The sequence below is a fragment of the Dipodomys ordii genome, unplaced genomic scaffold, assembly GCF_000151885.1.
Source record: "Dipodomys ordii isolate 6190 unplaced genomic scaffold, Dord_2.0 Scaffold134, whole genome shotgun sequence".
Classification (NCBI taxonomy): domain Eukaryota; kingdom Metazoa; phylum Chordata; class Mammalia; order Rodentia; family Heteromyidae; genus Dipodomys; species Dipodomys ordii.
Genome location: NW_012267350.1, coordinates 235,017 through 250,101, shown reverse-complemented (window position 1 = coordinate 250,101; position 15,085 = coordinate 235,017). Strand labels below are relative to the sequence as shown.

Genomic DNA, 15,085 nt, shown 5'->3' with positions numbered 1-15,085 from the left:
CAGAATAATGAATTGTTTTAAGAAGGGGAGAAGGGAGAGTGACAAAAAAGTATAGTTGATTCGGATACATGTGTACGTATGCAATGCAAAAATGTCATATTGGAACCAGACTTATACGTATAACTAATGTATGCTCATAAAATAAGTATAAAATCATATTACCAATACGGAGACGGTACCAATTAATTATTTGGCCAAGTATTTGTGCAATTTTAGATCTATAGTCAGAATTTTAATAAAGTACAGAAGTAGATGAGACACGTTGTAGCTGAAGGTTTTGGAAGGGTGCCCAAGCCAGGAGATACAGTGTAAACTGGAGGGGTGATAGCTGGGAGGAGGACTTCAAGGCCATCTGGTATCAAAACGCATTTCTGTAACCTCATGACAGAAATCACAAAACATGTCGAATATTCAGCTAGACATTCTTTCCAGGACTATGGTTTAGAAATAGAGCCAGGGGCAAAGAGCCAAGAAGATAAGTCCAACTTCTCACCTAGTTCCAGGAGGGGCGGAGCTAAGAGCTAGACATGACAGAACTGGGGCGGGGTCAGCCAAGCTTTCACTCCCGCTGAGCAGCCCCGCCTCTAAGAGCTGACGTAGAGTTAAGCGTGATTGGTGTAAGACTACGTAGGCCTCTGTTAGTGGATTACGCAGAGCAGCACTCTGGCTTTTGATTGGCTGTCTGGACGTTAAGCGATCATTGGTTGTCAGGGAGACCGATGAGAAAAGAAGAAGGGGTGTTAGGCCTGGCGGGCAAACCCAGGCTGCGGGCGGCTGGGAAGCTTAGCGGGGCTTTGTCGGGAAAACCGTGGGTTTGAGGTGCCCACGGTTCACTACACACTTCTGGAAGTGTCTAACAGCGTGCGTCGATCAGCAGCACCCGCAAGCCAGGACCATGGGCTGCTTTTTCTCCAAGAGGCGGAAGGCTGGAAAAGAATCGCAGCCTGAGAGTGAGGATGAGCGGCCCAGGCAGTACAGCTGGGACCACCGTGAGAAGGTAAACTCCTGTAGCTTCCCGTCCTAATTTCAGCCCTCTCTAGCTGCCCGGTGAGGCCCCTTATGGACCGGCGATCACTGAAGAAGTCCACTAACACTGCTTTTCTCTCCAACGCGAGTAGCTGAAGTTGGGGTACACGGCTTTTGGGGTGGGTAATTTTAGGGGACTTTGCAGTAATGAACGGGATCTTGTCCAGGTAGTTGAATCCTCTTGGAGGGTTTCCCTGGGTTCTGCACCCTCACTTGGGCTGACTTCCTGTCCGAGGATCGGGCAAGAGGAAGGGAGGGAGGGAGCCGAGAGAATGAGCTGGATCTCAAATCACCTTCTTTTCACACAGGCAGCGCTCAGCGGAGTTTGGTCCGGTGGTCGAATTACACACACGGGACGATTCTCTTCTTTTTCGCCAGTTCTCTTCTGTGACTCTTTCTCTTTTGTCTACCTCCTTGGTAAATTTCTTTGGTGCCTCGTGGTCGATTCCAATGCTCAAGTTTCTCACTTGCTAAGTGAATTGTTCAATGTACACCTTTGCTATCCTCCTCCAGTTTCTCGAAAGGAATAAGGAATCAAGTCTTAAAATGTGTGTTAAGGCTATATATAAAGTCGAATTACCCGGCATAAACCAAGCAATGTTTATTCCATTTTATGAATGAAAATACCCTTATTTTTACTTTTAGTCAGAAACTAAGTAGCCTTTTTTTTAAAAACAGCCCATAGTCTTGCACAAAACACACTTAGTCATACATTTCATAATGGTTCCTCTTTCTACATAGTTCTTCAGTTGGGCTTTGTAAAAATTGGTTAGTAAAATAAGCACTTTTTACTTGCCGTTTACTTTTTTGATAGACTTATCTATTGTTTCTCTCTTTCAAACAAAACGAGAGATTTATTTCCTAGCGAGTGCAAAGGAACAGTGAACTCTTGCTTAATGCAGTGTATCTGGAACCAAAAAAACTTTATAGTATTTGTTATCAATACTTTCATCCTGTAAACCTTCCTGCTTGAATTCCAAGCCCTAGCACACTTAATTTATGTAAACAATTTTCTACAAGTGTCAGATTTAACAAATTGGAAACTTTCTGCAGAATTCTTAGGCCTATCTGTCTCTGATTCCCAGCCCCTTCTTAGGTCATGTGAGATATTTAATCTCTCTTAGACAAGCTTCAGAGCTTGTTTTTGTTTTTTGTTTTCTGTTGTTTTTTAGTAAGAAAGGAAATGACTTGTTTACTGTTGTATTATATGAGATTGTACTTACCAAAGTTATTGAATGAGTTTTGAAAGATTTTACTCAGCCTTAAGATTTCCGACAAAGCTCTTTAAACATGCATTGTCTGCCACAGAGAAAGTTCTGTTTTCATTTTTATTTTAGTTTTTGTTTTTAAAATCACAGGCTAAAGCTAAAGTGATTTTTAAAGCCTCTGATTCATTCATTGTTTCACAATAAATGGTCTTGTAGTTTGGAATTGTTCATGTTAATCTGTCTTTTAGATTAATGGATGTGTTGTTCTGTGATTTATTCTCTCTCTCGCTGACTAACTGGAAACATTGAAAAAAATAGAGTACTTCAACACCAAGATTTTCTCCCCCAGATGAGTGTACAATAACCTTTCTACTATAAAGAGGGAACATTTTTGAAATTGCTACTAGGAACTGAAGTTGTAGAGACATAGCGGATGTTACTGAATAGGTTAAAAAAATCTCATGTTTCTAAGTGTGTGTATAATAACAGTTACAGTGTTTTTTTGTGTGTGTGTGATGCTCAGGATCAAACTCAGTACTCTGTGCTAGGCAAGTGCTTTACACTGAGCTACATAAATAGTCCAACATACACAGTTTTAAAGCTAGACCAGACAGTTACCATTCAACTTATAAAACTTTAGATATAAAGACAAAATGAAATTCCTTACAACTTGGAAAAGTAGTGTTTAAATATTTCTGATACGGTTTAAACAGAATAACTTTATTAAAGGGCATCCCTTGGGTTTTGGCTTCTCAGTTGAGTAATTGGGTCAGCCTTAGGGGACTGAAGGAAGGAGAAAAAGCCTCAATTAGAAAGAATGTTTGGGGACATGTGTTGTCATGGCAACTGATATACTGTTGTCAACAGTGGAAACAGTTCATTTTCTGTTGCTGCTGACTTCCAAAAAGAAAAGAACTTACTGTAAATTACTATCCTGACATGATGGGAAATGCATTTAGATGTTGAACTGGTGTTGAAATCATTGATGCAGATATGGCTCAGGTGGTAGAGTACTTGAGCGCAAAACCCAGTACTGAAAGAAGGTTACTGTACTAAATCATTTGGAAAAATGCTCTTATCCTTGGTATTTATATTCTGCATTCATTAGTTAAAATTTTATTTAACATGTATATATTCAAATACCAAGGAAAATCCAAAATTATAGAACTTATTCCAGCCCTCTAAGAGCTTACTGGAGTTTTAAAGTTAAAATAAGAAATTATTAGGCACCAGTACTCAACACCTATAATTAGCTACTTAGGAGGCCGAAATCTGAAGACCACGGTTAAAATCCAACTGGGCAGAAAAGTCTGCAGACTCCATTTCCAATTAACCAGCAAAATGTTGGATTGGCTCAAGGGGTAGCACAAGGCCCTGAATTAAGTCCTGGCACACACACACACACACACACACACACACACACACACACACACTTAAGTTAACATGAAGTTCTTTATCCCAATACTCTTCCTCAACAATAGAAATGAGGATTCGTTCTCTAAATGATGGCTTGAGTGTAAAAGCTGTGATCTAAGTATGAAGGATACAATTATATTTTCTACATAATTGTATCTATGTCTCATACTTGAATTTTTATCTTATACTTTATAAGCATAACAGTTAACAAAAATCTTGTATTAGACATTTAATTGTCTATTGTTTAACTTTGGGTAAAGCCACAAATTTGTGCATTTCAGGTTCCTTGCCTATCAAGTGGGGCTGTGCTAAAGAATCCTTCACTGTTGAATAAGGTAAAGGCCTGTCCTGAAGAGAAGAGGTTAGACGGCCATGTTCATCTTCAAGGACAGAGCTTTACGCAGGTCATAGTTCCCAGAATTAGCTGGGTGTAGTGGTTCACACCCATAATCCTAGCTACTCAGGAGGATCAAATTTGAAGCCAGCCTGGACAGAAAAGTCTTTGAGACTTCATCTCCAATTAACCAGCAAAATGCCAGACTGGAGGCGTGGCTCAAGCAGTAGAACTCCAGCTATGATCAAAAAAGCCAAGCGAGAACACAAGGCCCTGAGTTCAAGCTCTGGCACAAAGAAATCCCAGAGTTGTTCATCAACGGAAGGGGTAACTTTGTGAAGAAATGATCTCTGTTAGAATATCCATAGGTTAAGACAGTAACCATTAGAATAAAAAAAAAGTGTCTACACTGAGAAGGAGGCTAGATGCTATATTAGTCTTCTTTTAAGTATGTAAGATAGTCTAGTTATCTGTTGTTGAATATTAAACCATCCCAAAACTTAATAGTGTAAAATAATGGCATATGTGGAAATGTAATGATGAAATACTCCCTGTATAACTAATGTCAGCTAATAAAAAACTGTGAAACAATGACAAGTATTTATTTTGTTCAGAACTCTACATTTTGTGTAAGGTATGGCATCAACTCTGGGCAGCTTACTTGGAGACTCAAGACCTTACCTTCAAGATGGCTTATCCACAGAGCTGGTTGGCAAGTGGATGCTAGCTTGCAGCTTAGAGCTCATCTGGACTAAGCGCTATATGCTGTCCATGTAGCTGGGCCTTCTTACAGCCTAATGGCTAGGGTCCAAGGTCAAATAGCACCAGAGAGTTTGGCAGAAGCTGCACTAGCAGCTTCTTTATTACAAAGAATAAATTTCATGATTTTATCGTAGATTTTCATGGAAGTCAAACTGTGGAGATGAATTTTAATAAAAAATTTTGTATTGCTGCTCAGCCAAAGAATAAGAGATTTACTTTTGTCTTCTGTTAGGATCATAATGCTTAACTTAGTTTAGTAACTTTAAGACATTAAGTTAACACCACATGAATTCCAGCCCCTACATTTTGTTTTGTTTTGAAAGTATATCCATCACTTTTTAAGAATTGTAAGAAGTCCCCTGTGTAATCCTAGTTACTCAAAAGCCTGAGATCTAGAAGATAACAGTTTGAGAACAGCCTGAGCAGAAAAGAGGGAAAAGTCCATCTCCAATGTAACCTGCAAAGAGCTGATTGAAGGCATGGCTGAAGGCTGAAAGCCTCAAATAGTAGAGTGCTGCTCTAGCAAAAACAAGGCCCTGAGTTCATACCTCTGTATCACACACACACACACACACACACACACACACACACACACTAAATTTACAATAAAATATATATTAAAAAAACTAAATACAGCCTAAAGTAAGCTCACTTCTTGTAATTTTAGACACTTTGAGAGTGAGAAACTTTTGCAAAATTATGGATCTAAGCTTTAGATTGTTTGTTATATTTTTGTTTTGAAGAACTCTAAGGAATTGTTGAGAAAGTAGAGCAACATAAATCCTGAGTTTCTCTTTTGAAGACTAGGTTGAAAATCCAAATAATTTTATATTACAAAACTGTTAACCTTGGACTATTTTGATGTATAAGGAGTTTCTCCCTATGATCTAGGAAAACTGGGAATGTCCAGAGAAAATAAGAATAGTAAATTACTTGTAACTTCAGCACTGGCAGCTGTTAGGGAATGGATGTCAGATTCATATGTTGAAGATCTTAACCCCTCTATGGTTGGATTTGGAGATGAGCCTTCTAAGGAAATAGTTAAGATTTAAATGAGGTCATAAGATGGGGCTCTGATCTGATAGAATTAGTGTCTGTATAAGAAGGCTCACCAGAGATTGAACACATACATAGAGGAAAGTCCTGGTGAAGACAAAGAGAAGACTTTTACAGTCAGAGCTAACATAGACTGCCATAACAAAATACCCCAGACCAGATAACTCAAATAACAGAAGGTGTTTTCTCAGAGTTCTAGAGCCTGGAAATCCCAAGCTCATCGTGCCAGAAAATTGAGTGAGCAAGACTCTTCCTGGTGTTTGCTCTGCCCTATGATGAGCTTTTCTCTATATGAGTGTTCTTTTGCTCCAAGGGAAAGAGGATAGGAGAGAGAGAGAATCTCACATCTTTTCTGCATCTTGTACGAATACTAACCCATAACATAACCCATCTCAGTAATCCCAGAATAGATTTTTAGGGTGATATGGGTCAAAGTACATTGTACACATGAATGAACATATTAAATTGAAACTCCTTTGTACCACTATTTAAGGATAATTGAAAAAGTAATAGATTTTACTTTTGTATTTGAAACAAAAAAGCCTTAACTCCAAGTAATTTTTATAGGTGAAATTTATCAGTTAAATATGGGTTGTATCACTTGCTATGCTGATATTAGCTAAATTCTTATATATAACAACTATTTTTTTAATTTTTATTTATTTTTTATTGTGAAAATACTGTATAGAGGGGTTACAATTACATGGGCAAGATAATGAGTACATTTCTTATCAAGCATTGTAGCCTCCTCCTTTGTTTCCCCTATATGTAACAACTATTAAATGATTTTTTTGAGAATTAAAAAAAATATTGTAAAGGTGATGAACAGGGGGGTTGCAGTAATGTAAGTAGGTAACTAAGTTAATGAGTACATTTCCTTTTAAACATTGTTACTCCTCCCTCAATTTCTCCCACTTACCACTCCCCACCAAGTTGTAAAATTCATTTCCAACATAGTGTCTGGTAAGTATCATTGTAGCATTAGTTCATCCTTTGTCCTGCTGTTTCTGTGAGTCCCTTTCCTTTCATGGATCAGATAAGCTTATATACAAGACAAAGGGTACAAAAAACTAAAATAGAAAAAATAGAAATAACTGCATACATGACTTAAAAAGAACCTCTTGTTTCCAATTCTTGGGGTTCATTTTAATACACTTCATTATATATAGTCCTATGCACCTAGCAATAAGGCTATTGTGATCCCCTACTAATAATATAAATGATTTATTTTTATCCTAGCACTATTTCTTTACCCAATTCTCAAATAAATATGCATGTAAATGTTCAAATTTATGTGTGCTTTATGCAAAGATAATTTGGCCAGAATCTTGAATTCCAAATCAAACCCAAGGAAGATAGACACATAATTTTGCTTCAGTTTTAAGAAGCCAGACACCTGTGGTTCATGCCTGTAATCCTTCCTACTCTGGAGGCTGAGATCTGAGGTTCAAAGGTTCAAAGGTTCAAGGTTCAAAGGCTAATGAAATGATGATACAAAGTAATTCACTGCAATATTCAACTCTCCTGCTTCCCTGTTCCCCCAATTGTGTACTCCAGCAAATATAAAACTTTGGTTTTACTCATGCATTTGGTAACCAAGGTAAACTTACTTACTGGCCCCAGTTGTTCATCTTTCTACCGCTACTCTACTATTTTTTGTCATGCAAATTTGCAGTTCTTTTCATTAAAGAATTAAACTTCCCTAATTCATTACTTGGGGAGTGACTATGGGACTTGCTTTGGCTAATTCCATAGCTGGGAGAATGACAGCCTGTCAGTATAAAAAAAAAAAAAAAGGAAAGGTAGGTTCAAAGCCACCTAGGGCAAGAAAGTCCATGAGACTCTTATGTTCAACTAACTACCAAAAGCCAGAGCTGTGGCCCAAGTGGTAGAATACTAGCCTTGAGCAAAAAAGTTCAAGGACAATGCCCAGGCCCTGAATTCAAGCCCAAGGACTGGAACAAAAAAGTTTTAAGAAATTTCTGGTACAGTGAAATAAACAAGGCCATTGTAGAGATAGGCCAATGTCAAGGCTCCCCCACCCCCCAACTCTTTTTGATCTTATCCATACTATGGGGCATGGATTGGTGCCAGGAAGACAAGCAGAAAATGACTGGAAGATGTTTTTACCCTCTCTAAGGTCTAAAGCAGAACTGACTTGAAACCACTCTTTCCTGTTCCTTTTTCCAACTTGAAGGTCTGGACTAGATGAAGATCCTATTGGCCCACCCTCCTCTGCTGACTTTTGCACATGGAAGCCTTAACCTCTTTTTATTTCATGTATGGGAGAGAAGATGATATAAAATGGAGAGTTGGGGCATGGCTCAAATGGTAGAGCCTGCCTAGTCCTTGTGAGACCCTGAGTTCAAACTCCAGTACCACTAAAAAAATGACTGAGAGCATAGATTAAAAGGAATTAATCTGCCAATCTTTATATTCATTTCTTTTATTTTCCCACTCAGAAGTTGGACAACTTGGATTGTACCACCAACCAGGCATCTATAAGAAGACAATTTTGTTTTTATTGCTATCACACCCAAAGCCATGTATATGGTAGGCAAGTGCTCTACTACTTAATTTTACTCCCAGTTCCTATTTTGTTATTTTATGTGTGGCCCTGAGCAGCTAGGCAGATGCTCTTACTTCTGAACCACTCCTCCAGCTCTGATTTTTGCTTATTATTTTTGGGAGAGGTTCTCAATTCCTGCCTGTGTGTGCCTTGGCACGATCCACATGCAGGCTTCCTGTTTGGCTATGACAAGGGGTACATACTACCATGTCCAGCTCTTTGTTTAGAAGAGATTTCATGACGTTTTCTTCCTTGCCTCACCTCAAACAGTGATGCATCCAATCTCAGACTCCCAGTAGCTAGGATTATGAGCACCTGGTGTACAGTTTCTCATGTTATTCTTGATTATTATCAGAGTTCCATTTTTTTGGAGATAGAGTGGGGAATGGGGTGGGGTAAAGAGAAGCCTCAAGTTCCCCTTTAATTGAATGAATGATTATCAAACTTTCTTATTAGTCATAAAACAACCTTAAACCACCTGTCCCAGCTAAGCAAGATTGGATTACAGGCATGCAAAGAATGCTTGGGGGTGGGTTGGTGGCAGGCACTGTTGTAGGTTCCTTTGTGTTGCTTATGTTTTAGTGGAGGGAGAGGATAGACTAAACAGAATTTGTACCTGGTAAGTTTTAAGAAAGCTAAGTGTTTTGGAGAAAAATAAGGTAAAGAGATCATGTTGGGAGAAATGTTTTAGTTTGCAATAGACTGGGTACAGGATCCAGCCAAACATTTATGGTGCTATAGGGGACAATGACTGTAGTTAATATACCACAGGTAATTGAGAAAAGGGAGCATGTTTTTGGTTGATGGAATCCAAAAATGTTTGATAAAGCTAAGAGAGGCCTTCTGGGAAAAGGAATCAGAGAGCATGTACATCTCAGCAAGTTCTCCACCTTGACTGAACAATGTATTTTCATGGGGGTTAGTTAGGTTAAGTAACTATCACATAGTGATGATTTACATGGAAAGATTTCCCAATCCTGGACCATTTTCACACAATCTGGGATATGTCCAATTGGTGTGATATTTTCTTTTGAAAAGGATTAATTTGCTATTTTTTTCATATATGAGTATACATCAAACAAAGTAGAAATTCTCTTCTTTTGTTCTATCTCAGGCAATTGTTTGGCAGGATGGTAGCATGGGTTAGAATTGTTTTCCTTTCTTTTGTCTCCCTCCCCCTTTTTGTGGCTGTCCTAAGACTTGAACTAAGGGCCTGGGCACTGTTACTGAGCATTTTCTCTTAAGGGTAGTGCTCTACCACTTGAGCCATAGCTCCATTTCTGGCTTTTTGCTGGTTAATTGGTGCTGGGGAATCGAACCCAGGGCCTCATGAATGTGAGGCAAGCACTCTACCACTGAGCCAACTTCCCATCCCCTTTACATATTTTTTGCCCAGGCTGGCTTCAAACCTTGATCCTCAGGTCTCAGCCTCCTAATTAGCTAGGATGACAGCTGTGAGCCACCAATGCCAGGTGATATGCATATTTTTAAACCTGAAAAATGCTGAAATCCCAAAACACTCATCCTCAGTGTTTCAGATAAGAAATATTCAATTTGTATTAGCTTTTATTTAAGCTTTTAATTTCTTATATATGATAACCTATTTTAAGGGAATTGTTAATGAACAAAATATTGTCAAAATTATCAGTATATAGTTATTCATACTGTTGTTTAGTTTTGTTTTTGGTGCCAGTACTGGGGCTTGAACTCAGGGCTGGGAAGCTGTCCCTTAGCTTTTTCATTCAAGGTTGGTATTCTACCACTTGAGCCACAGATCCACTTCCAGCTTTTTGGTTGTTAATTGGAGGTTAAGTCACACAAATTTTCCTGCCCAGACTGGTTTCAAACCATGATCCACCTGAGTAGCTAGGATCATCGGCATCAGAGCCCAGCTGTTGCCCACATTTCTTATTTTCCATTGTGTGTGTGTGTGTGTGTGTGTGTGTGTGTGTGTGTTATTGTGGTTTTGACTTAAGGCTTTGAACTTACTAGGCAAGTGCTTTTGCCTAGGCCAGAATAGACCATGATCTTTTTATTTATATTTGCATAGCTTGGATTGTAGGTACACATCAAACTTTTTATTTGATGAGGTGGGGATAGAATTTTTTGCATGTGTTGTCCTTGGCCTACGATCCTTCCAATCTCCACTTCTCAAGTTTCTAAGATTAGTGTAATCCACTAGTGCCTGGCTAGTTACTCTCGTTGATCTCTATTTATAATTGTATTCACCTTTTCACTCATTATGTTGTTGAGTTTTCTTGCTTCTTAATCTTTTTGCTGGAATTTTTTATTGGAACATTTTTGGGCTTTGCTGATCTTCTCTATTATATTTGATTTCTAAACCCTTAATCTCTGATATAATTTTATCCTATGTGTTATCTTTTTTTTTAATGTTGGCACATAGGGATTTAATACAGTGAAGTGCTGGATTTAATTGAAAAAAAAAGAAATCTAGAAAGAATGCTATTATGTGAACTGGAACCATGCCAAGCCACTCCCATGTAATATCTTAACATTTAATTGCAGGTACTTTTAGATTTTGTGATTTCTTCCTTAACCTATGAATTATTCAGCATTTGGTGATTTCAAATTGATGATGATAAGGATGTTTTTTTTTGTGTGCCAATTCTGGTGCTGGAACACTGAGTTTTTTTTGCTCAAGGCTGGCACTCTATCACTTGAGCCACAGCTCCACTTCCGGCTTTTTGGTGGTTAATTAGAGATAAGAGTTTCACAGACTTTCCTTCCTGAACTGGCTTTGAACCAGGCTCCTCAGATCCTTCTTAGTAGCTAGGATTACAAGCATGAGCCATCAGCACCCAGCTTAAGGATTTTTGTTTTGTTTTGTTTTTTGCCAGACCTGGGACTTGAACTCAGAGCCTGGGCTATGTCCCTGAGCCTCTTTGTGCTCAAAGCTAGTGTTCTACCACTTAAGCCACAGTGCCACTTCTGGCTTTTTCTGACTAGTTTATTGGAGATAAGAGTCTCACAGACTTTCTTGCCAGGGCTGACTTTGAGCCATGATTCTCAGATCTCAGCCTCCTGAGCAGCTTGGATTGCAGGTGTGAGCTACCAGCACCTGGCTTCAAGGATTTTTTTTTGAAGTTGCTTTTGTTATTAGCTTCTACCTCGATTAAATATTAATCCAAGATCATGGTCTGTAAGTTATAATTTTTTCTGAGGCTTTGTATGTGGTCTAGTACCATTAGTTCTGTGATAGTGTCTTACTTTTAGTATAGGCTAGCCTACAACTCCCAATCCTCTTGTCTTGGCCTTCTGAGTGCTAGGATTATAAGCATACATCATTAAGACTAATTTAATTCATTATTTCATAGTACTGAGGTTTTGAGCTCAGAGCCTCATTTGTGAGGATGATGTGGTACCACTTGAACCACACCTCCAGTCCAGTTTTTTATTGGCTCTTTTTGAGACAGGGTCTTATTTTATACCTATATATGTACCTGAGCTGCCATCTATCGACTTTAGAACTCTTGTGGCACAGGCCAGCTTCCCTTTTTCCCCGCCTTTATTATTTTACTTTATTTTATTATTTTGTTTGCTTTTGTTTGAGGGGCTTGAACTCTGGGCTTGGGCGCTGTCCCTATGCTCTTCAGCTCAAGGCTAGCACTCTACTGCTTGAGCTACAGTGCCACTTTCAGTTTTCTGGTGGTTTATCGGAGATAAGAGTCTCACAGACTTTCCTGCCCGGGCTGGCTTTGAACCGTGATCCTCAGATCTCAGCCTCCTGGGTAGCTAGGATTACAGGAGTGAGCCACCCGAGCCTGGCTATTTTATTGTAAAGGTGAGGTACGGAGAGGGGTTACAGTTGCATATGTAATGAGTGTATTTCTTGTCAAACAGTGTTACCCTCTCCCTCCCTTTCTCCCTCTAGCTTTTGTGGAGATGGACTCTCATGGATTTTCTTCTAGTGTTGGCCTGGAACTGTAATTTTCTTGATTTCAGCCTTACATGAAGCTTGGGATGACAGATAGACACTACTACACCCACCTATGGGTGGCGAAAGGAAACGTTGCTACTGATTCTGCCCTTGGAATCCCCCCCCACCGGTGTGTGTGTGTGTGTGTGTGTGTGTGTGTGTGTGTGTGTGTGTGTGTGTGTGTGTGTGTGTGTGTGTGTGTGTGAGAGTACTGCAGCTTGAACTCAAGGCTAGCACTCTAGTGCTTGAGCTACAGCTCCACTTACATCTTAATTTGATATAATAGTCTCATGGACTTTACGGCCTGGGCTGGCTTTGAACTGGGATCCTCAGCTCTCAGCCTTCTGAATGGCTAGGATTACAAGTGTGAACTAATGGCACCCAGCCTGGCCTCGACCTTTGATTCTCTTGTTCTCAGCCTCTCGAGTAGCTAGGATTATAGGCAAAAGTCACTAGCTCCCATCCTGATTTGATTAAAAAAAAATGCTTGGAAAAATTTAAGTTTACTGTAGTTGTTGGATGTGGAACTGAAACTTATTTGTTGACTGGTTCAGAACTTCTGTATTTGTTAATTTTAAGTTTTGAGTCTATTTGACCTATCAATAATTGAGAAAGGGCTGGCAAGGTGGCTCGGTGGTAGAGTGCTTGCCTTGCATGCATGAGGCCCTGGGTTCGATTCCTCAGCAACACATAAACAGAAAAAGCTAGAAATGGGGCTGTGGCTCAAGTAGTAGAGCGCTAGCCTTGAGTGGTAGAGCTGAGGGACAGCATCCAAGCCCAGAGTTCAAGACCCATGACTGACCAAAAAAAACCCCCACAACAAAACAGCAACAACAAAAACAAAAAAATAGGAAGTGGCGCTGTGGCTCCAGGGTAGAGCACTAACCTTGAGCTGAAGAGCTGAGGGACAGCGCCGAGACCCAGAGTTCAGGCCCCACAACCGACAAAAAAAATAATAATAATTGAGAGAAATCAGGTACCTGTGGCTCACTCTGTAATCCTAGTTACACAGGATGCTGAGATCAAAGGATTGCAATTCAAAGCCACCCCAGGCAGGAAAGTCCATGGGACTCTTATCTCCAATAAATTACTCTAAAAAAAGAGAAGTAGCCTTGGGTAAAAGAAGGTCAGTGACAGAGCCCAGGCACTGAGTTCAAGCTCTGGGACTGGAAAAAAATGTTGAGAGAAGCAGCATTAGAAAGTAGTCCTTAGAGGATTGTGAGTTTGAGGAAAACTTGGGTTGAATAGTAAGTTCCAGGCCACTCTCAGCTACTATTAAGACCCTCTCACAAAAAAACAAAAAAAACAATAACAAAACATGCCTTTTGGATGTAGTGACTCATACCTACAATCATACCTGGAAAAACAGCTCAAAACCATTTTTAAAAGACTGGATGTGTGGCTCAAGTGGCAGAGAGCACTTGCCTAATAAGTGTGAACCCAGTATTTAAATCCCAGTACTATAAAAAAACTTTATATTTTATATTTTATTTCTTTTAATTTTAGAAAGAACGACTTTTATTTTTTATGTTTTTTAATTGCAAAAATAGAGTACAGAGGGATTACAGTTACATGAGTAAGGTAATGAATACATTTCCTATCAAGCATTACCTCCTCCTTTGTTTTCCCCTACCATCCCTTCCCTCCCTACCACCCAAACTCTCCCCTCCCCCTCAAGTTGTAAAGTTTGTTTTCAACATAGTGTCTTGTACATCTCATTGTTACAATGTGTAAACCTATATCCTTATTTCAGCATTTTGTTATTTCCCTCCTCCTCCCCCAATTAGAAAAATATATACAAGATGCAGGGCACTCATGTCAAATACAGTGAAAACAGGGGTTATACTGTGGGGAAAGAACATACAAGAGAAACAAAAAAATCACACAGTACATTATAAATACGGTAAAAACAATAGTAAGAAAGAAAAAACAAGTTGTGTCCCTGTCTTGGGGTTCATTTCACTTAACATCATCCTATATGGTCATATGTACATAGCTTTTGACCTTTTCTGCTTGTCCTAGACATATACTAGCTATTGCAAATAAGGGAAACCATGGGACCTATGTTTCTTTGGGCCTGGCTTACCTGACTTAATATAATTTTTTCCAAGTCTTTCCATTTCCTAACAAATGGGGCGGTGTCATTTTTTCTGATGGAGGCATAGTATTCCATTTTAAATATATATATGTGTGTGTGTATAATATACCACATTTTCTTGAGCTATTCATCTACTGAGGCATCTGGGTTGGTTCCATTTCTTAGCTACGGTGAATAGTGTTGAGATAAACATAGTTGTGCTGGTAGCTTTAGTATAGCCTTGTTTGTGATTGTTTGGGTAAATGCTCAAAAGTGGGATTGCTGGGTCATAAGGGAGTTCTATGTGGAGTCTTTTGAGGAACCTCCATACTGCTTTCCAAAGTGGCTGAATAAGTTTACACTCTCCCCAATAATGCAGTAGGGTTCCCTTTTGGCCACATTCCCTTCAGCATCTGTTGCTATTAGATTTCTTTATAGCCATTCTAAATGGGGTGAGGTGGAATCTCAATGTTGTTTTGATTTGCATTTTTATGGCTTGAAAAGTTGAGCATTTTTTCATGTGTCTATTGGCCGTTCTTATTTCCTCTTTAAAGAAGTTTCTCTTTAAGTCTTTAGCCCATTTATTTATTGGGCAGTTGTTTCTTTGAAGATTTGTTGTTGGGGGATTTAATTTTTTGAGTTCCAGGTATATTTTAGATATGAGACCCTTGTCCATTGTATGGCTAGTGAAGATCTTCTC

At 39.2% G+C, this 15,085-nt stretch overlaps 1 protein-coding gene across 1 annotated transcript in view; it reads left to right on the top strand.

The window, feature by feature from the left end:
* Positions 1–745: 745 nt before the first annotated feature.
* Rp2 (retinitis pigmentosa 2 (X-linked recessive)) overlaps positions 746–15,085 on the top strand; it is a 41,457-nt gene continuing 27,117 nt past the window's right edge. Inside the window, exon 1 of the mRNA XM_013030860.1 lies at positions 746–997. Within this exon, the coding sequence (XP_012886314.1) occupies positions 896–997 (102 nt within the window). The 5' untranslated portion in view covers positions 746–895. The remainder of the gene's footprint in view (positions 998–15,085) is intronic.